At 44.4% G+C, this 21480-nt stretch overlaps 1 protein-coding gene across 2 annotated transcripts in view; it reads left to right on the top strand.

Moving 5' to 3' along the window:
• Positions 1 to 5005: 5005 nt before the first annotated feature.
• VKORC1L1 (vitamin K epoxide reductase complex subunit 1 like 1) overlaps positions 5006 to 21480 on the top strand; it is a 75343-nt gene continuing 58868 nt past the window's right edge. For both annotated transcript variants that reach the window (XR_011471237.1, XM_070412868.1), the window contains exon 1: positions 5006 to 5220. Coding sequence is in view for 1 of the 2 variants with exons in the window: in XM_070412868.1 (XP_070268969.1) it covers positions 5027 to 5220 (194 nt within the window). In the remaining variant the exon portion in view is untranslated. The remainder of the gene's footprint in view (positions 5221 to 21480) is intronic.

Genomic DNA, 21480 nt, shown 5'->3' with positions numbered 1-21480 from the left:
CAACCGTGTCCTCAGTTGCCGGCCCTTTCCGCATGCGCCTCTGTACCTCTGCACTTTACTTCTGCACCTCCTCTGAGTCTCAGTGTGCTTTTCTCTTTCCTTCTAGTTGTAGAATTTCCACTCAGCCAGCCTTCCTGTGGTTCTGGATGATGTCTGTTTTGTCTTTTAGTTGTATTTTTGAAGTGATTGTGCGAGGCAGCAATTTCAGGTGTTTACTTATGCCGCCATCTTGGTTTCTCTTCCAGGTCTTTTATTATTCCAGATGAATTTTTGGAGAGTTTGTTCTTGGTCTGTGAAATATTCCATTGGTATCTTAATTGGGATTGCATTGAATCTATAGATTGCTTTGGGTAGTATGGACATTTTAATGATGTTAATTCTACCAATCCATGAACATAAGTTTTACTTCTTCTTTTCCAATTTGAATGCCTCTTATTTTTTCTTCTTGTCTGATTGCCATGGCTAGCACTTCCAGTACTATGTTAAACAGGAGTGGTGAAAGTGGGCATTTCTGTCTTGTTCCTGTTCTTAGGGGAAATGATTTTAGTTTTTGCCCATTGAGTATGATGTTGGTCTTTATCATGTTGGGATATGCTCCCTCTATTCCAACTTTGTTGAGAGTTTTTATCAAAAATGGGTGTTGGATTTTGTTGAATGCTTTTTCTGTGTCTATTGATATGATCATGGGATTTTTGTCTTGCAATTTGTTTATGTGATGTATCATATTTATTGATTTGCGAATTTTGTACCAGCCTTGCATCCCTGGAATAAAGCCCACTTGATGAAGGTGTATGACCTTTTTAATATATTGATGGATGCAATCTGCTAATATTTTGTTGAGGATTTTAGCATCTATGTTCATCAGGGATATTGGCCTGCAATTCTCTTTCTTTGTAGTGTCTTTATCTGGTTTTGGAATTAGGATAATGTCGACCTCATAAAAAGAGTTTGGAAGTGTTCCTTCCTCTTGGATTTTCTGAAATAGTTTGAGGAGTATAGGTGTTAGTTCTTCTTTGAATGTTTGGAAAAGCTCCCCTGTAAAGCTGTCAGACCTGGGCTTTTGTCTGGGAGGAGTTTTTTAATTCCTGCTTCTATTTCACCAGATGTTATTGGGCTATTTAGGTTTTTTGATTCTTCCTGATTCAGTTTTGGGAGATTGTATTTTTCTAGGAATTTGTCTATTTCATCCACATTACCCAGCTTGTTGGCATATAGTTGTTCATAGTATTTTCTTACAATCCTTTGTATTTCTTTTGTGTCCATGGTTAATTCTCCATTTTCATTTCTGATTTTATTTATTTGGGTCCTCTCTCTTTGTTTCTTGATGAGTCTGGCTAATGGTTTATCAATTTTGTTTATCCTTTCAAAAAACCAGCTCTTTTTTTCATTGATATTTTGTATTTTTTTTTAGTCTCTATGTTATTTATTTCTGCTCTAATCTTTATTATTTCTTTCTTCTTCTTACTCTGGGCTTTTCTTGTTGTTCTCTTTCTAGTTCTTTAAGTTGTAGGGTTAAATAGTTTATTGCTGATTTTTCTTGTTTTTTGAGGTATGCCTATAGTGCTATGAACTTCCCTCTCAGGCCTGCATTTGTTGTGTCCCAGAGATTTGGGGTTGTTGTGTGTTCATTTTAATTTGTTTCCAGGAATTTTTTTATTTCTTTCTTGATCTCGTTGGTAACCCATTTATTGTTTAATAAGATGCTATTTAGCCTCCATGTGTCTGGAGAAAGCCTCCCCTTCAGCTCTCACCCCAAAGCCAGACAGTTGGGTCCTTCTCCATATGTCCATGGTGCCATTTGAGCTGGTGCCCCAGCACTGGAGCTCACAGTGAGTCAGTCCACTAGTGATTAAGTCTGTGCTTGGGCCCTTTAAGGGAACACCTGGGACTCCAGCAGCCCTTCATCTCACTCAGCCACAATCCCTGCTGGTTTTCACAGCTAGATGTTATGGGGACTTCTCTTCCTGGCACTGGAACCCTGGTCTGGCAGGGAGTGGGGGCTGGGGTGGTGGCTCGTGTGCGGCTGGGACTCTTTGCTCCTAAGTGGGTATCTCTGCAGGGAAGATTACCCTCCTGATTTTTAACCACCAGATGTGAGTGTGAGACCAGCTTGTTCTGCTACTCTTACCAGTCTCAAAGTGGCTTCTGTGTATCCATAGTTATAGGACTTCTGCTCAGCTAGATTTCAGGTAGTTCTCAATGATGGTTGTTCTGTAGTTTGGTTGTAATTTTAATGTGGTTGTGGGAGGATGCCAGCACTGCATTTACTTACTCTGTCATCTTGACCATAACTCTAATTCTATGTGCATTTTAGCTCATATCACAGGAGTTAAGAGCATGGATCTCCGAACCAGACTGCTGGAGCTTAGATTCCAGTACTGCAACTTATTAATTACTAGAGGCCTGGTGCATGAAATTTGTACACTTGGGGGGCTCCCTCAGCCTAGCCTGTGCCCTCTTGCAGTCCGGGAGCCCTCAGAGAGCGGGCCTTAGCACTGCTGTGGAGGCTGGAGAGGCTCCTGCCACTGCCGCTGCTCTCACCAGCCATGAGCCCGGCTCTGGCTGAGCAGCGCTCACCCTGTGGGAGCACACTGACCATCAGGGGGCAGCTCCTGCATTGAGCGTCTTCCCCCTGGTGGTCAGTGCGCATCCCAGCAACTGGTCGTTCCACTGTTCAGTCAATTTGCATATTAGCCTTTTATTATAGGATGTGATTTTTGGCAGGTTACTTAGCCTCTCTGAACCTCAGTTTCCTCATCTGTAAAACATAGAAAATAATGGTTCCTTCAGCAAAAGTTGTCAGGATTAAATGAGTTAATACAGGTAAAGAAGTTAGGACTTGAGGCCCGGTGGGGAAAGTCACGGGCTTCAGGGTTCCTACTGGAGCTTTGGGACCAAGCTTAGGTTGCTGAGTAATTCATTCATTACATTCTGGGAACAAATAGAGCATCCATGTCAAATTGAGGGGTGGTTTCTCAGAGGGAAGCTACATAGGCTGGTGTAAATAGGAGTCACACTTGAATAGCACAGGCCTGGATAGTAAATGAAGCTCTACCTCTTATGGTAATTGGGCAAGTTATTTAATCCTCTGAGACTTACTTTTTTCTCATGAAAACTGGGGGTAATGATACCTATCTTGTACAGAGCTTATAAAATTTATATATAACATATCAAGAGGCTGACAGTGTCTAGTATGTCGATAGATGCTCATTGAATCACCTTTTCACTGGGTAAGTCAGCAGGTCATCTCTGTCATAGAATGTTTACTGGTCTACTCCTCATGCAGTGTTTAAAAATGAGCATTTCCTCTGTACTCACAATAATGAAATAATATCAGAATCCATTACCCATTGAATGAGAAAATGAGACATCCATCCCCTCTCAATAGGACATTCACTTTGAATGGTGTTTTCCTGAAGGACCTTGGGAGGCCTGGGCTTTCACCGATTCTGCTATAGAAAAATTTCTGGCCAGCTACTGCCACACCTCAAGGATACTGCTGTATCTTGCTGTGACCTTTTCTAAAACTTTGGCAGAAAAATGTAGAGTACAGCATTCTAACCCAGCAAAGCAAGTCTGGGATAATGAATGAGCTCATAGAAATCTTTTGTGTATGTTTCTGGCATGGTGGATTGAGCCAACACAGAAAATACAAATATAGAAATACCAGGTAAAATATTCTAAGGAAAAAAGCTTAAACACATAGTTGAGCTTGGCTGGAAGAAAGGCTGGCTATGTAGGTGAGCTTAGAAAAGGATTCTCCAATCTTGAAATGCCTTCAGGCTTGCCAATACCTAGTCTTGTGAGAGATCCTGAGCCAGAGTTACAGGGCACTCAAATTTCTGACCCACAGGAACTGTGAGAAAATAAGGGGTTTTGTTTTGTGTTAAGCTGCTAAGTATGGGGTAATCTGTTACCCAACAATAGATAATCAAAGGACAGTGATTACTCAAAATCACTATATAAAGCTTCTGAAATATCTTCGAGAGCTGTGACCAGGAAAAAGCTAACCATTTCCAAGAATGGTTTATTTCTTCTTAGAGACAGAGAGAATAATATACGTATGTTTTCCTTTTGGTTTTGGCCACCAGGACCATCAGAGCCAAATTTATGGCCCAGTTGTAATAATCATGCAAGACCTTATGGCCTATTTGTGTGTTCTTACTCCTGGTCTTTTCTTTTATTCTGACTTGCTTGGTTCTTCATCCCAATTTGTTTTATTATTATTTTTAATCCTGATTTTTTAGTTCATTTTTATATTTTTCTATATTATATGAATTATGTTAAGCCATCTCAAATTCAGTTTACAGAGATGCAAGGCATTCAGAAATACTTTTTAAAAAATAGTTTAACTTCACACCTGTTGAACAGGAGGTGTCTGGAGGCGGTGGTGGGGAAGATCAGGTAATGCAAGCGTGCCTCAAGAACGGGCATTTGGCCAGGGTTAATTTGGATTAGGTCAGAAAATAGCAAGTGATTATGAAAAAAAGAAAAAGGATGGCAATTGATCACCACTCCCAGGGGGAGGGGCCAAGGGTTTACCAAGTCACACAGAGTAATATCTTTGAAATTTATTCATTGCCCCGAGTCCCCAAGGCCCTCCCACGACACCCCGCCCACCCTTCCCTCCCGGGAACCCGCCCCTCCCTCCCTCTGGCCCCTCCTCCGCCCTCGCCCTCTCGATGCGCGCGCGCGCCGCGCCTTCTACCTCCGCCTGGCGGCCAGGCCTCCGGGACGGTTGCGCGCTCCGCTCCTCCCTCCGCCCGCGCGCGCCTTACCGCCTCGCTAGGCTCCCTCCTTTCGGGGCGGTTGGGCCGCGCGCCCGTGGGGGCGGGGCCTGGAGGAGGCGGTGGAGCCAATGGGGCGCGGCGGCGGCGGCGGCGGTGGCGGCGGCCGCGGAGGCGGTGGCGGTAGTGGCGGTGGCTGGGTCGGGCCCCGACGGGCGGCGGCTGCTGAGGTGGAGGCGGAGGGAGGCGGCGGCGGCGGCGGCGGCGGCGAAGGAGGCGGCGGCGGCGGAGGGGGGAAGATGGCGGCGCCCGTCCTGCTGAGAGTGTCCGTGCCGCGGTGGGAGCGGGCGGCCCGGTATGCAGTGTGTGCCGCCGGGATCCTGCTTTCCATCTACGCCTACCACGTGGAGCGGGAGAAGGAGCGGGACCCCGAGCACCGGGCCCTCTGCGACCTAGGGCCCTGGGTGAAGTGCTCCGCCGCCCTTGCCTCTAGGTAGCCTGGCTGAGGGGAGCGAGCCGGGAACGGCCGAGTGGGGTGAGGGCGGGGGCCGGGGGTGGGGAGCGCGTGGCGGGAGCTCGGGCCTGGGGGTTGGTGGGGACCGGGCCGCGGAGGAACCCCCGGCGGGCCGGTGTGGGTAGGGGGCGGCGGCCTGGGGCTCGGGTCCTGGGGCGGCCCACGAGCAGGCCGCCGGGGCGGAGGTGGCGGGGCCGAGACCGGCGAGGAGGGATGAGGTGGCAGAGTGCAGCCGGGAGGCCGGCGCGGACCGGGAGCAGTTGGGCCGGAGGGGGCCGGGTGGGAAGGAGCGAGAGGGCTTCGCGGAGAGTGGGTCCGGCGGGCTTGACAGATCTCGTAGCCGCCGAGAGGCGGGTCGGAGTGTCGGACCTGCCGCGGAGCCGTGAAGTCGGAGCCCACCGTGGTCTGGGGTCGCTGCAGCCGGGGCTGTGGGCAGGCAGGCTCGGGCTGCACTGCCCACTGTGGTCCCGGGGCCAGGACAGGTGTTTCCGCGGTCAGGCCTCTTTGTACTCGGTAGCGCTCATGAGAATTGGCGCTTACTGAGCCGCTGACATTTGCGGGCAAACACGAATTTGACCCTACTCTGGAAGAAGACACCAGCACTTAACCTACCTGATTTTTTGGATTTCCCCTCGTCTAGTTCAGTGTTCTAGGGATGGGGAAATGGTCCGAGTTTGGGTCTAGCTAGCTTAAGCTTAATATGAGTATGTCATGTGTAGTGCTGCTTTGGGCATTGGGGTGACTTTTAAACGTTGTTGGTTAGTATAATAGGATCGCCACAGAAGATTAAAAGTACATGCATTGCTAAACTGGAGGTATTGGCCAGCTTATTGGTTTGTTTTAAAAAATGATGTGGTTGATTTACCTATTATATTTTATTTTCTGCATTAGATTTACCTAGACAGATTACTTAATAAAAGAGGAATTTACATCTTAAAAGTGGTTGGTTGCTTTTTTTTTTTAATTTAGGAAGATTCGTTTTAAAAAGTAGCAAAAGTGAAAGAAATGGTTTCAAAGTTGATAGGTTACAATTTTAATAGAGACATACTATGCCTAATGTTAACTGTAGTTACCTTTGAACAGTTTCTTCCCCTCCTGTAAATTGCTAGGTAGACAATTGTATAAGCTTACCTGTTTTACTTTGCCCTACATATTAGTGATTACAGGAACAAGCTAGCATTGGAGTTAGTCTGTAACTATTTACAAACTTCATCTATTTAATGGAGATACAGAAATTTATAAATTAAAGTGACTTGAGTCTGATTTATAGGCCAGTTTTCTTTTGGAATTGGATAGAATAAACGTCATTGAAAGTTTTTATTTTGCTAAAGTGAAAAAGGCTTTAAGTAAAAGCAGGTTATTGGAGACTGCAAGTAGTCTTAAAAATTCTACTTAAGTATTGATTGCCATTTAGCAGTAATAGTTAAAAACATGACTATTTTAGGAAAAGTAAGTTTGAGCTAAGGTTTGAGTGAGTAGAATTGAAGATAAAGGATGAGAAAAATTAACCGATGAAAGGAATCCTGAGGAAAGTCTTCTACTAGAATCCAGCGTTAATTCATGTGACTTGTTGAAACTCATGTTATTTTCATTTCATCAGTTCTTAAGTGTCCTAATTTAAATAGAATGAAGTAGAGATTGATGAGAATCATGAGTGTCTGTGTGTGTGTATATGTGTGTAAAGTCTTGTAGTGTTTTGGAAAGCAACACTAAGAGGATAGTTCCCAGACTTTTGGATTTCAAAAGAAATATTTCCCCCCAAAATTGGGACACTGTAATAGAGTTGACAGTTTTTTGTCCTGCCAGGTATAGCCAATAAAAACAGCAATAATAACCCACCAGTATTTACTGCCACCAGAATTTCAGTTAAAAAAGGGGGTATTTTGCCTGGACAGCGTGACTTAGTGGTTGAGCATCGACCTAGGTCATGAATTCCGGTCAGAGCACATGCCTAGGGTGTGGGCTGGATCCCCAGTGTGGGGGCATACAGGAGGCAGCCGATCAATGATTCTCTCTTCATCTTTGATGTTTCTATCTCTCCCTCTCCTTTCCTCTCTGAAATCAATAAAAATACATATTTTTAAAAAATAAAAATAAAGGATATTTTAACTCAATTTGAAAGAACAGTATCTCAGAATAAAAGCCCTTTAAATAGAATAATTTAATTTTATTAAAAAGTTTACTTTCTTTTCTTTATTTGTGCTCATTTTAGTATAAATTAGTAAAAACTGGCAAACCTGCACAAGCCTGCCAGCTGAAATTAAGTACCTCCTGATGTGGTCTCAAGCTAGTTACTTATCTTCCTACAGCCTCCTTGGTTCATGTGTTAAATGGGAGTTTTAAAACTTGCTTTACTGGATGAATGGTAGGGTTAAAGATGATACATGGTATCAAAACCTGGAATAAAGTATGTACTCAGGTATAGCTGAGTTATAGCTGCTAACTAGATTGGAGGTGTTTTTTTGGTGTCTGATATTAAACACTAAGTAGTGTAAGTTCTTGTTTAAAGTTTAGTCATTTATGTATTTTAAATGTCAGTTGTCTTAGTGTTTATTGCTCACTCCATGACAGACTATAAAGACTGAAAATCTATCTAAAACTATTTTAAAAGTGTGGCAAGAGAAAATAATGTGCAGACTATTCCTTATAGGTATTTCCTTTAAATTACATTAGACCCCTTCTAAGAAAGGTTTCTATGTAAAAATAGTACAAATGACCTCAAAAGATTAATAGACTTGACCATTCTACAGTTTAAAATATATATATATTGATTTCAGAGAGGAAGAGACAGGGAGAGATAGAAACATCAATAATGAGAGAGAATCATGGATTGGCTGCCTCTTGCACACCCTCCACTGGCGGGGAGCCCTCAACCCGGCATGTGTCCTGACTGGGAATTGAACCATGACCTCCTGGTTCATAGGTAAGTGTTCAACCACTGAGCTACACTTGCTGGGCCATACTACAGTTTGTAAGTGGTAATAATAGTATTTGTCCTGCCTGGCTTGATTCAATGGCTAGAGCGTTGTCCTCTTGCCTGAAGGGTTGAGGGTTCTATTCCCGGTCAAGGGCACCTATGTACCTTGGTTGCAGGTTCCTTGGATCCCTGGCCCTTGTGTGGGAGGCAACCAGTCAAAGTGTCTCTCTCACGTTGCTGTTTTTTTTTTCTCTCTCTCTCTCTTTCTCTCCTCCCTCCCTTTTACTTGCTCTAAAAGTCAATGGGAAAAATATCCTTGGGTGAGGGTTAAAAACACACACCCACAAACTCCCAACATTTAAATGGTAATAATAGTATTTGAAAACCATCAAGCCTAAACCGGTTTGGCTCAGTGGATAGAGCGTCGGCCTGCGGACTGAAGGGTCCCAGGTTTGATTCCGGTCAAGGGCATGTACCTGGGTTGCGGGCACATCCCCAGTGGGAGATGTGCAGGAGGCAGCTGATCGATGTTTCTCTCTCATCGATGTTTCTGACTCTCTATCTCTCTCCCTTCCTCTCTGTAAAAAAATCAATAAAATATATTTAAAAAAAAAAAAAAGAAAAAGAAAACCATCAAGTCCTCAAAAAGCTGCCTTAGTTTGCAAAATGTTGGACTAGTACCTCTCATCTGTCTTTAAAAAAAAATTAGTACCATATATTTACTACCTCCCCTTCCCATTGAGATCATACATTTTTAGAATTTGTTCAGTTGCCCAAGGTAACACAGTTAGTGCCAGATTGGGGCTAGAAGTCTGGCTTCCAGAGTCTTGTTTAGAGTCTCCCTCTGCCTGCATTTTTTCAGTTAAATTCTTGTATAAGTAATACATTCATTGCTCCCAATTAAAAAAAGATACTAAAGTATATATAGGGAACAGACTCCTTCATACCCATTCCCAAAAAAATGTAGTTCTCCCTCTTCATAAGCATCCATGAAACTTTCCAGAGCTGTTTCATGCCTATACAAGTGTAAATATGGTCATATTCTCCCCATTTTATAAACATGAAATTACATATTCTGATCTGTACTTTATTTTTGCTAGCATTTCCATCACCACCATATTATTATTATTTTTACTGATTTCAGAGAGGAAGGGAGAGGGAGAGAGAGATAGAAACATCAGTGATGAGAGAATCATTGATTGGCTGCCTCCTGCACACCTCTCACTGGGGATCGAGCCTGCAACCCCGGCATGTGCCCTTGACCACAATCGAACCCAGGACTGTTCAGTCTGCAGGCCAATGCTCTATCCACTGAGCCAAACGGGCTAGGACACCACCATATTATTAAGTGCTTATTACCTTCATATTTGGTGGAATGTTAATAACTGCTAGTATGTAAAAGAAAATTTGTTCTAGTAGGCTTTTTGTTGTTGTTAATCCTCACCTGAGGATGTTTTCCCATTGATTTTTAGAGTGGAAGAAAAGGGGAGAGACAGAGAGAAACATTGATGTGAGAGACACTTTGATTGGTTGCCTCCCACATGCGCCCCATGTGGATCCAGCCTGCAACTGAGGTATGTGCTCTTGACCAGGATTGAACCTGGAACCCTTTAGTCTGCAGGCTGATGCTCTATCCACTGAGCCAAACCATCTAGGGCTGTTCTAGTTGTTTTTTTAATAATTAAATTTTTAAAAAATTACAGCTGACCTGCAATATTATATCGGTTTCAGGTGTACACCATACTTATTAGTCACTTATATAACTTATGACCTGGTCACCCTGATAAGTCTAGTACTCATCTGACACCATACATAGCTATTATAATATTGTTGACTGACTATATTCCTATGCTGTATTTTACATCCCCATGTTTTGTTTTGTTTTTGTAACTGGCAATTTGTACTTAATAACTACCCTTTTTTCACTAACCCTTCAATCCCCCTCCCTTCTGGCAACCATCAGCTTGTTTTCAGTATCTATGAGTCTGTTTCTGTTCTGCTTGTTCATTTCTTTTGTTTTTTAGATTCTACATATAAGTGAAATCATATGGTATTTGTCCTCCTCTGACATTTCACTAAGCATTAATTCCCTCTAGGTCCATTCATGTTGTTGCAGATGGCAAGATTTCATTCTTTTTTATGGCTGAGCTATATTCCGTGATATATACAAAGTGGGGCAAAAGGAGGTTTACAGTTGTGAGTATGCAAAACACAGAGTTTATTCTTTTATTATTATTTATTACTAGAGGCCTGTTGCATGAAATTCGTTTGGGGGTGGGGAGGTGTCCCTCAGCCCAGCCTGCACCCTCTTCAATCTGGGACCCCTTGGGGGATGTCCAACTGCCGGTTTAGGCCTGATCCCTGTAGACATCCGGCAGTCAGACATCCCTCTCACAATCCGGGACTACTGGCTCCTAACCACTGCCTGCCTGCCTGATTGCCCCTAACCACTCTGCATGCCAGCCTGATAGCCCCCTAAACCGCTCCCCTGCCAGCCTGATTGATGCCTAACTGCTTCCCTGCCGGCATAATCGTCCCCAACTGCCCTTCTTTGCTGGCCCGATAGCCTCCAACTGCTGGCCCTATTGCCCCCAACTGCCTTCCCCTGTGGGGCTGAGGGGACTGGGGGACTAAGGCTGGATGAGGTGGGGCTGAGGAGACTGGGGACTCCGGCTGGTTGAGGCAGGGCTGAGGGGACTGGGTGCCGCCATCTTGTGAGGGTGTGACAGTCAATTAGCATATTCCCTCTTTATTAGATAGGATTGTATTATCTTCTATTTGAACAGTTGTAAACCTCTTCTAGCCCCACCCTGTATGTACCACATCTTTACCCTTTTGTTTCTCAATGGACACTTGGTTGCTTTTATATCTTGGCTATTGCAAGTAATGTTACAGTGAACACAGGGAGTGGACACATCATTTTGGATTCGTGTTTTGGATTTCTTCAGATAAATACCCAGAAGTGGAATTTCTGGGTCATATGGTAGTTCTGCTTTCCATGGGGGCTACACCAGTTTACAATCCTACTAACAGTGCACACAGGTTTCCTTTCCTCCACATCCTCACCAATACTTTTTTATTTGTTGACTAGAGGCTCGATGCACAAAATTCGTGCAAGAGTAGGCCTTTCTTCCTCTGGCTATCGGCACCGGCTTCCTTCTGGCACCCGGGACCCGGGCTTCCCTCCGACTGCTGGCACCTGGGACCCGGGCTTCCCTCGCAGCCCTGGTTTCATCCAGAAGGTCGTCCGGAAGGATGCCCAGTCTAATTAGCACATTACAATTTTATTATTATACACTAGAGGCCCAGTGCACGAAATTTGTGCATGGGGGGAGGGGGTCTTCTCAGCCCAGCCTGCTCCCTCTCCAATCTGGGACCCTTCAGGGGATGTCCGACTGCCGGTTTAGGCCTCTCACAATCTGGGACTGCTGGCTCCTAAAAGTTCACCTGCCTGCCTGCCTGATCGCCCCTAACTGTCCCCCCACCCCCTTGCCGGCCTGGTTGCCCCCAGCTGCCCCCCCCCCTCCCGCTGGCCTGGTCGCCCCCAGCTGCCCCCCCCTGCTGGCTTGGTCACCCCATGTAGCCTGCCGTTCAGTCGTTTGGTCGTCCCTCACTAACCCCCCTGACAGCCTGGTTGCCCCACACAGCCTGCTGTTTGTCATTACTGTGACAGCGTCCCAGACAATTTGCATATTTCTCTATTATTAGTATAGACTAGAGGCCCACTGCATGGATTCGTGCACATTGAAAGGAAATTAATTAGAAGGTGGCCGGCGGGGTGGGACTGGGCGAGATGGGTCAGACACACCCTGGAGCCAACCTCCCATGGTCCTTCCCGTGATCCCTCCCAGGGCGGCTGCACCTGGGGTGGCACTGGGGCTTGAAGGGCGTCTGTGGAGTGAATGGGGTCCCTCCAGCAGATGGGGTTCCTCAGCCTGGCCTGTGGGGTTTGGGCCGGCAGTTCGACATCCCCTGAGGGGTCCCGGAGTGCGAGAGGGCACTCTGCAAAGTTGCTGTCGCTCGGCAGCTCCTGCGTTGAGTGTCTGCCCCCTGGTAGTCAGTGGGTATCATACCTACCTGTCGGTCAGCCAGTCACTTAGCCTTTTATATAGATAAAGTGTGAGGTAATATCTCACTGTGGTTTTAATCTGCATTTCCCTGATGATTGGTGATGTTGAGCATCTTTTCACATATCTACTGGCTATCTGTATGTACTCTTTGGAGAAATGTCTATTTAGGTCCTCTGTCCACTTTTACGTTGGATTGATTGATTATTTATTTATGTATTTATTTATTTATTTATTTTGGTGTTAAGTTGTATGAGTTGGCCGTGGCTGGTGTGGCTCTGTTGGTTGAGCATCATCCCAAACAACAAAAAGTTTTGGGCTCGATTCCCAGTTACAGCATATGCTTGGGTTGCAGATTTGGTCCCTGGTGGGTCGGGGTGTGTACAGGAGGCAACTGATCGATGTTTCTCTCTCACATTGATGTTTCTCCCTTTCCCTCTCCCTCTTCCACTCTCTCTAAAATTAACAAAAACCAATTAAAAAGAAGTTGTATGAGTTGCCTGTATGTTTGGAATATTAGTCCCGTTATCAGATATATCATTGGCAAATGTCTTCTTCCATTCAGTAGGTTGTCTTTTTTGTTGTTGTGTTAATCCTTACTCGATATTTTTCCATTGATTTCTAAAGAGAGTGGAAGGGAGGGGGAGAGACAGAGAGAAACATCATTTGGTTGCCTCCCACATGAGCCCCAACCAGGGTAGGGGATCAAGCCTGTAATCGAGGTACGTACCCTTAACTGGAATTAAACCTGGGAGCCTGCAGTCCACAGGCGGACACTCTATCCACTGAACCAAACCAGCTAGGGCAGTAGAATGTCTTCATTTTGTTGATGGTTTCCTTCACTGTGCAAAAACCCTTTAGTTAGATATAGTCCCATTTATTTATATTTTCTTTTGTTTCCCATGCCTGAGGAAACATTCACAAAAATATTACTAAAAATGATGTCAGAGAGTTTTCTGATAGTTAGTTTTGAGTAAGAAGAATTGAATAAATAAGGTATGCTTATGTTATCATTATTCTTGGTATGGAAATTTCAGAAGCAGTATGAACTCAAAGAGATCAGGAGGAATAGAGATCACAAAGAGGTGAAGCTGGGCTGCCATGTATTAAAGATAACTTAATATTTAAATAATACTTACTGTGTTCTAAATTCTTTACGTATATTATTTTTCCCACAATGGTCTTTTTTATAACCATTTTACAGATGACAAAACTGAGTAACAGAATGTAACTGAAATACACACTAGGTAACATGTATAGGTAATCTGGCTCAAGAGTCCAAGCTCTATAGATTCTATTTAGGTCTAATATTGATACAGTGACACCCGCATTTTTAAAAATTTGACAAATATTGCCCTAGCTGGTGTTTCTAAGTGGTTAGAGCACAGGCTTGCTCACTGAAGGATTGTGGGTTTGATTCCCTGTCAAGGGCACATTCCTGGGTTGTAGGTTTGATCCCTGGCGCTGGTCTGCGAGTGTGCGAGAGGCAACCAACTGATGTGTCTCACACTGATGCTGCTCCCTCCCTCCTTTCCACTCTCTAAAACTCAATGGAAAAAATATACCCTGATGAGGATTAACAAAAAAAATTAAAAATGCAAACATTGGTGCCATTTATTATTATTTTTTACTTCTGTTTGCCAAAACACTGAGTTTGTATTATAGTTTTTATGTGTTTAGAGCAATTTTATTTGATTTATATTTTTTAAAATATATTTTTATTGATTTCAGAGAGGAAGGGAGAGGGAGAGAGAGAAACATCAATGGTGAGAGAGAATCACTGATCAGCTGCCCCCTGCATGCCCCACCCACACTAAGGATCGAGCCTGCAACCCGGGCATGTGCCCTGACTGGGAATCGAACTGTGACCTCTTGGTTCATAGGTTGATGCTCAACCACTGAGCCACCCCAGAAGGGCTTTAGAGTGATTTTAAAGCAAGGACATTATTGTGAAGGCATGGTGTTCAGGAAGTAAGTTCCTGGAGTATTTACCTTCTAAGCCTTAACTTAGGGAGATATGGCATTTGTAACACCTAGTTAGAGAACAGATATATAGTAGAGTGAATTATCAGGAAGACTTATCAGAAAAGCCAAGAGAAGAAAAATAAAGTGGATCTAGGCATATGAAGTGGGGGAGGGGGAGGAGAAAAAAATGAGTTAATTTGAATATGTACTAGGGTGGGGTAGCCCTTTCTGTGAGAGGTGTTGAGTCATATGGACCTACTGCACAGAGATAGGAGAGTTAGACCTAGGGTGTGGTGCTGGCTACACAATATTCAGAACTAGGAATTTAAGAGGGATTCATTTCCTTGATCATTCAGAAGAACTCTAGGAAACAGCATGAGGAAAAGCAGAAAAGAGTGGCCATTTGGGGGAATATCAGGTGATCATATTTGAATGTAACACAGATCCATCTGGGTTGGGAAAGGACTGGAATCTATAGTTTGCCCAGAAAAATGAAGAACTAGCTATTTTTACAAATCACATGTTCTTTAAAACACAGATAAGAGTTATAAGCACTGAGCCTTGGGTTTCTTTTCTATATAGTATTTGTACTAGACTGCACTAGACTTGTAGTAAGTTACCAGTTTTTAAGGTTTTTTCCCCAAAGTCCTAACTCTGTGGTGGTATAACAGGGATTTCATAAGCATTTGATTCACATTTTAACATTTTATTTATTTTTAAATATGTATTTTTACTGATTTCAGAGAGGAAGGGCGAAAAATAGAGAGAGAAACATCAGTGATGAGCGAGAATCACTGATTGGTTGCCTCCCGCACACCTCACACGGAACCGAGCCTGCAACTCGAACATGTGCCCTGACTGGAACTGAGCCATGGCCTCCCGGTTCATAGGTTGACACTCAACCACTGAGCCATGCTGGCCAGGTGTGATAAACATTTTAATATTTTAAACTTAAAACAGTATAAACACAGATTAGTGGTCACCAGGAGTTAGGAATGGGGGAAGAGGGAATGTGGTTATGGAGATAGTATGAGGGAACCTTGTGGGGAGGGAATAGTTCTGCATTTCAGTTGTGGTTACTCGAGGCTACAAAGATTTTGTAGAACTACTCACATGCGCACATAGATGCACGAACACGCACACATACACAGTGCATGTAAAATTGGTGAAATTGGAGTAAACTCTGGATTGTACACTGTCAGTTTTTTGGTTGTGATATTATTGTACTAGACTTAATGGAAGATGTTACCACTAGGAAAGGTTAGGTGAATGGTGCTTAGGTAATTATTTCATTCATTTATTTATTTATTTATTTATTTATATGTATATATTTTTTGTTAATCCTCACACAAGGATATTTTTCCATTGATTTTTAGAGAGAGTGGAAGGGAGTGGGAGAGACAGAGAGAAACATTGACGTGAGACACATTGATTGGTTGCCTCCTGCATGCGCCCTGACCAGGGCTCAGGCTGGGGAGGAGCTTGCAACCAAGGTATGTGCCATTGACCGGAATTGAACCAAGAACCCTTTGGTCTACAGTTTGATGCTCTACCCACTGAGCCAAACCGACTAGCGCTGTAATTATCCTATCTAATAATAGACAAACATAGTAATTAACCATACCTCCCACACACTTCCCATTGGCTAATCAGGGCGATATGCAAATTAACTGCCAACCAAGATGGCAGCCGGCAGCCAGGCAGCTGAAGTGAACAGGAAGCTTGCTTGCTCCAGTGATGGAGGAAGCCAAGGTTCCCCGCCTGCCGCTGCCGGCCTCTGAGCTATACTCTAAGAAACAATGTTGCAATTATAGAAGCTAAACAAACCCCAGAAACCCTCTTTCAGCCAGCTGGCCTTGGAGCTGGAGCTGCAACAGTGTTTCAATTATAGAAGCCAAACAAACCCAGATACCTGCTTTCAGCAGCCGAGGTCTCAGAGCTGGAGCCGAGCCTCAGAGCTAAAGCCGGCTCTCAGTTTCAGTGACAGCCATAGAAGATAAATAAATCCCAGAATAAAAAAAGAAAAAAAGGAGAGGTGGGAGCTTCAGTCACCCGCCAGCCTGAAAACGGCCCTCAGCCCCTCAGCCAGACTGGCCAGGCACCCCAGTGGGGATCCTCACCCTGAAGGGGGTGTGACCAGCTGCAAACAGCCATCATCCCCTCATCCAGGCTGGCCAGGCACCCAAGCGGGACACCCACCCTGATCCGGGACACCCTTCAGGGCAAACCAGCCGGCCCCCACCCGTGCACCAGGCCTCTATCCTATATAGTAAAAGGGTAATATGCAAAATGACCCTAACAGCAGAAGGACTGGGAATGACTGGTCACTATGACACACACTGACCACCAGGGGGCAGACGCTCAATGCAGGAGCTGCCCTGTGGTGGTCAGGGTGCTCTCACATGGGAGGAGCTCTGCTCAGCCACAAGTCAGGCTGATGGCTGCCAGTACAGCAGTGGTGGTGGGAGCCTCTCCTGCCTCCTCAGCAGCGCTAAGGATGTCCAACTGCAGTTTAGGCCTGCTTCTCGCTGGCAAGTGAACATCCCCTGAAGGCTGCTGAGCTGCCAGAGGGATGACTGATTGCCATCTTAGGCCCAATCCCCCAGGGAGTGGGCCTAAGCCAGCAGGTGGTCCTCCCCTGAGGGGTCCCAGACTGTGAGAGGGCACAGGCTGGGCTGAGGAACCCCCCGCCCCCCCCGAGTGCACAAATTTTTGTGCACCAGGCCTCTAGTCTACACTAATAAAAGAGAAAGATGCAAATTAACCATCACTCTGCCACTCCCACAAGCCACGCCCACCAGCCAGTCAGGAGCGCATATGCAAATTAACCCAACTAAGATGGCGGTGGCCACGGAGCTGGAGCGAGCAGGAGGGTTGGGTTGCCCCCGGTGATGGAGGAAGCCAAGCTTCCCGCCTGCCCTGGCTGGCCCTGGGCTCTGCTCAAGGCTACAGAGTTTCAATTATAGAAGATAAGTAAATCCCAGATACCTGCTTCCAGCCAGCCGTGGCCTCCGCTCAAGGAGGCGCTGAAAAAAAAAAAAAGGAGAGGCTGGGAGCTTGGGTCGCCGGGGGGCATGACCAGCCTGAAAACGGCCATCAGCCCCTCACCCAGGCTGGCCAGGCACCCCAGCGGGGACCTCCACCCTGAAGGGGGTGTGGCCAGCCTGAAAACAGCCCTCAGCCCAGCACCCAGGCTGGCCACACCCCCATGGGGTGAGGGTCCCCGCTGTGGGGTTTGGCCAGCCTGCAAACAGCCATCAGCCCCTCAACCAGGGTGGCCAGGCACCCCAGTGGGGACCTCCACCCTGAAGGGGGTGTGGCCAGCCTGAAAACGACCCTCAGCCCCTCACCCATGCTGGGCAGGCACCCTAGCAGGACCCCCACCCTGATCCAGGATACCCTTCAGGGCAAACCAGCCAGCCCCCACCCGTGCACCAGGCATCTCTCCTATATAATAAAAGGGTAATTTCAAATTGACCCTAACAGCAGAACGACTGGGAATGACTGGTCACTATGACAGACACTGACCACCAGGGGGCAGACGCTTAATGCAGGAGCTGCCCCCTGGTGGTCAGTGCACTCCCACAGGGGGAGCTCTGCTCAGCCACAAGCCAGGCTGATGGCTGCCAGCACAGTGGTGGTGGTGGGAGCCTCTCCTGCCTCAGCAGCGCTAAGGATGTCCAACTGCAGCTTAGGCCTGCTCCCCGCTGGCAAGTGGACTTCCCCCGAGGGCCCCAAGGCTGCCAGAGGGATGTCTGACTGCCAGCTTAGGCCCAATCTCCTGGGAAGCAGGCCTAAGCCAGCAGGTGGACATCCCCCGAGGGGTCCCAGACTGCGAGAGAGCACAGGCCGGGCTGAAGGACCCCCTCAAGTGCACAAATTTTTGTGCATTGTGCCTCTAGTTTTAAAATAAAAAGTAAAAAGACAAAAAAAAGACAATACAATGTAGTTAGAATATTGGAGGGAAATTGAGCAAAACTAAAAGTTAAAATTATCCATAATGCCAACACCCAGGATGACAATCCTTGTAATAGAGCAGTGGTTCTCAACCTTCCTAATGCCGCAACACTTTAATACAGTTCCGCGCCCTAGCTGGTTTGGCTCAGTGGATAGAGTGTTGGCCTGCATACTGAAGGTTCCTGCTGGGGTTCAATCCCAGCGGGTCCAGGGGTCCCCAAAGGTGTGGACGAAGTCGGGGAAGAAGGAATGACACGAAGACAGCCTTCAGTTGATCAGCAGCCTAGTCAGGACCTATAGCCAGGATCTCCAGCCAAAGTTCTGGTCGGAGTTCTGGTTAGGAACTGATGAGGATCTGATGAGGATCTGATGATTATTGTCTTGTTACATCCGTATTTATACCAGCCCATTTTAATCCTGTCAATTTCTATTTCAAAGGTTAGGGCGTTTCTTATCTCCATTCCAGGGAGTAAAGATTATGTAGCTTAACTACCCGCCTGGCACTTAATTAAGGGGTTGCATCCCCTCCCTAACCTCAGGGCAAAATCCCCACCTGGGGAAACAATCTTTCTCGGAGAGGTGACCTTGGTTAAAACACATGGCGCTAAAGGGAGCAAACATATTAAGAACAGTATGCTATATACGCCAGGTCCATTGAAACATATGCTGTGCAGATGTTTCTTTCCTGCAGCGACTGTGTCAAGCAGCAAGGATGGACCGGCTTCCGGCAGGTTCCCAGGTTCAATTCTTGCTAAGAGCACCATGCCCAGATTGTGGGCTCCATCCCCAGTGTGGGGTGCGCAGGAGGCAGCCAATCAATGATTCTCTCTCATCATTGATGTTTCTCTCTCTCTCCCTCTGCCTTCCTCTCTAAAATCAATAAAAATATATTAAAAAAAATGCAGTTCCTCATGTTGTGGTGACCCCCAATTTCATTGTTACAAATTGAACATAATTAAAGCATAGTGATTAATCACAAAAACAATATGTAATTATATACGTGTTTTCTGATAGTCTTAGGCAACCCCTGTGGAAGGGTCGTTTGACCCACAAAGGGTCTCGACCCACAGGTTGAGAACTGTTGTAATAGAGTTTCTTGCTTTTTTTGTGCATGTACTTGAATTTTAAACAATTCTATTGATTTGAAGGATTGTAGCTTTATATTGGTATTTTAAAAATTCAGGCTAGTACTTGTTTGCCAATGTAAAAGTATATAAGCAAATTCACTGCTGTAGAGCACACACTACATTATGTAATAACATGTGATTGCCTTATGCATAATATCCTGATGTCATAGTGTCTTTAAGATTTTTATTTATTATTATTAAAATATATTGTTATTTATTTAAGGGAGAGGGAGAGAGAGATAGAAACATCAGTAATGAGAGAGAATCATCGATTGGCTGCCTCCTACATGCCCCCTACTAGGAATCAAGCCCACAACACAGACATGTGCCCTGATCAGGAATCGAACCGGGAATTGAACCGATGACCTCCTGGTTCATAGGTCAATCAATGCTCAATTACTGAGCCACACCGACTGGTCATGATTTTTCATTTTTCCCCAAAATATTTGTGTATTTCCAAGTATTCTCATTTCTTAATTTTATTAGAGATTTAACTTAGAATTGTTCTACTTTATTATACCTTGAGAGGTATAATAAAATTATTAGATATAATTAATATACTATTTAAAACAAACAAAAAACCCTTTTATTTGCCACTGCTAATATCTGTGAATCAGGTTTTTCTTGATATTGTGCAATCAAAACAAAACTAATTTGACTGCCCCAGTCTTCCATGATTTAAAGTTTGTGTTCATCAGAAGAGCTTCATTGTAAATGTTATGAATTTGAACTTTTAAAATACATTGATAGAATAAAATACTGCTTTAATCTGTTTCTCATATTGCAGATTTACATAAAATTTCATTTAGAAAAATGTTCTTCTGCTAAAAAAGTATTTTAAGCCATGTATTATGATCTATAACATTTCTTTAACAAAAAAGAAATTTCAAGGATGCTGTTGTTGCTGTTTGACTATTGACCTTTTTAAAAGCAATCATTGTATTTGAGAAGTAAAATAGTGGAAGATTAATGAAGTTGAGTATACTCAACTACACACTGTGTTTTAAGAGTTTTATTTATTTCTTCCTGTGCATCGTGCTAAGAGTTAAGATCACAGACTGTAGAGCAAGAATACCTTGGGTTGAAATCTTGGCTCTATAACTTGATCTCCTTTGTTTTAGTTTCCTCCATAAAATGAGGAAAATAATAGTGTCTAATTTAGGATTACTATGAATATAAAGTGCACCATTGTACCAATTTCTGTAAACAATTTAGCACAGTGCCTGTCACAAAAGTAAGTGCTCATAAAACTTATTATTTTAAAGCAAGGCTGAGCCCAGCTGTAGTGGCTTAGTTGGTTGAGTGTTGTCCTGTGCACAGAAAGAATGCCGGTAGGATCTTGGTCAGGGGACGTACGTGGGTTGCGGGTTTGATCTCCAGTTGGAGCTTATGTGGAAGGCAACCTATCGGTGTTTCTCACATTGATGTTTTTCTCTCTCCCTCTCTCTCTCTAAACATGTCGTTTGTGAGGATTAAAAAAAAACCAATGGTTGAGATGATATCTTTCCCCCTCACTTAACATGTTACAACTGCCCAGGTGACGTGGCTCAGTGATTGAGCGTTGACCTATGAAACAGGAGGTCATGGTTCACTTCCTGGTCAGGGTACATGCCCAGGTTGCACGCTCAGTAGGGGGCGTGCAGGAGGCAGCCGATCAATGATTCTCATCATTGAAGTTTCTATCTCCCTCTTCCTTCCTCTCTGAAATCAATAAGAATATCTTAAAAAACACATGTCACAACTATTTTCTTATGTCATAACTCTACCATTAATGTAACTATGTCAAGTGTCCTGTATCTTTGCCACTATTGGGCATACTCATTGTTTTAGACCTTTATCAGTTTGATACATGAAAATGTCATCTCATTGTTTTGTTTTGCATTTTCTCTCCAACCATAAGCAAGGTTTAATGGTTTTCACATTTGTAACTGTTTGCATTTCTTCTCTTGAGTCTTGCCTGTATATATCTTAGAATTTTTTATGTTGATATAGATAAATGCTTTGTATCTTAAAGGATAGGAATATCTTACATTTGATGCTAATATTTTTGCAATTTTAGTTCTGTTTTATTAATTTTTGTAGTGTATATGTTTTTTTTAAGTATATAAAAATTTATTTTCTTTGTAAATTTTTAATATGTTTTAAGTTTATAAGAGCATTTCTCATTCTGATAGCAGATGAATGTGTATTTCTAATTTCTTTTAGT

The sequence above is a fragment of the Myotis yumanensis genome, unplaced genomic scaffold (genome assembly GCF_028538775.1).
Source record: "Myotis yumanensis isolate MYYU_CA2020_CCGP unplaced genomic scaffold, mMyoYum1.0.hap1 SCAF_4, whole genome shotgun sequence".
In the NCBI taxonomy this organism is placed as follows: domain Eukaryota; kingdom Metazoa; phylum Chordata; class Mammalia; order Chiroptera; family Vespertilionidae; genus Myotis; species Myotis yumanensis.
The sequence above is the reverse complement of the archived record's forward strand: the minus strand, read 5'-3'. Positions and strand labels throughout refer to the sequence as shown.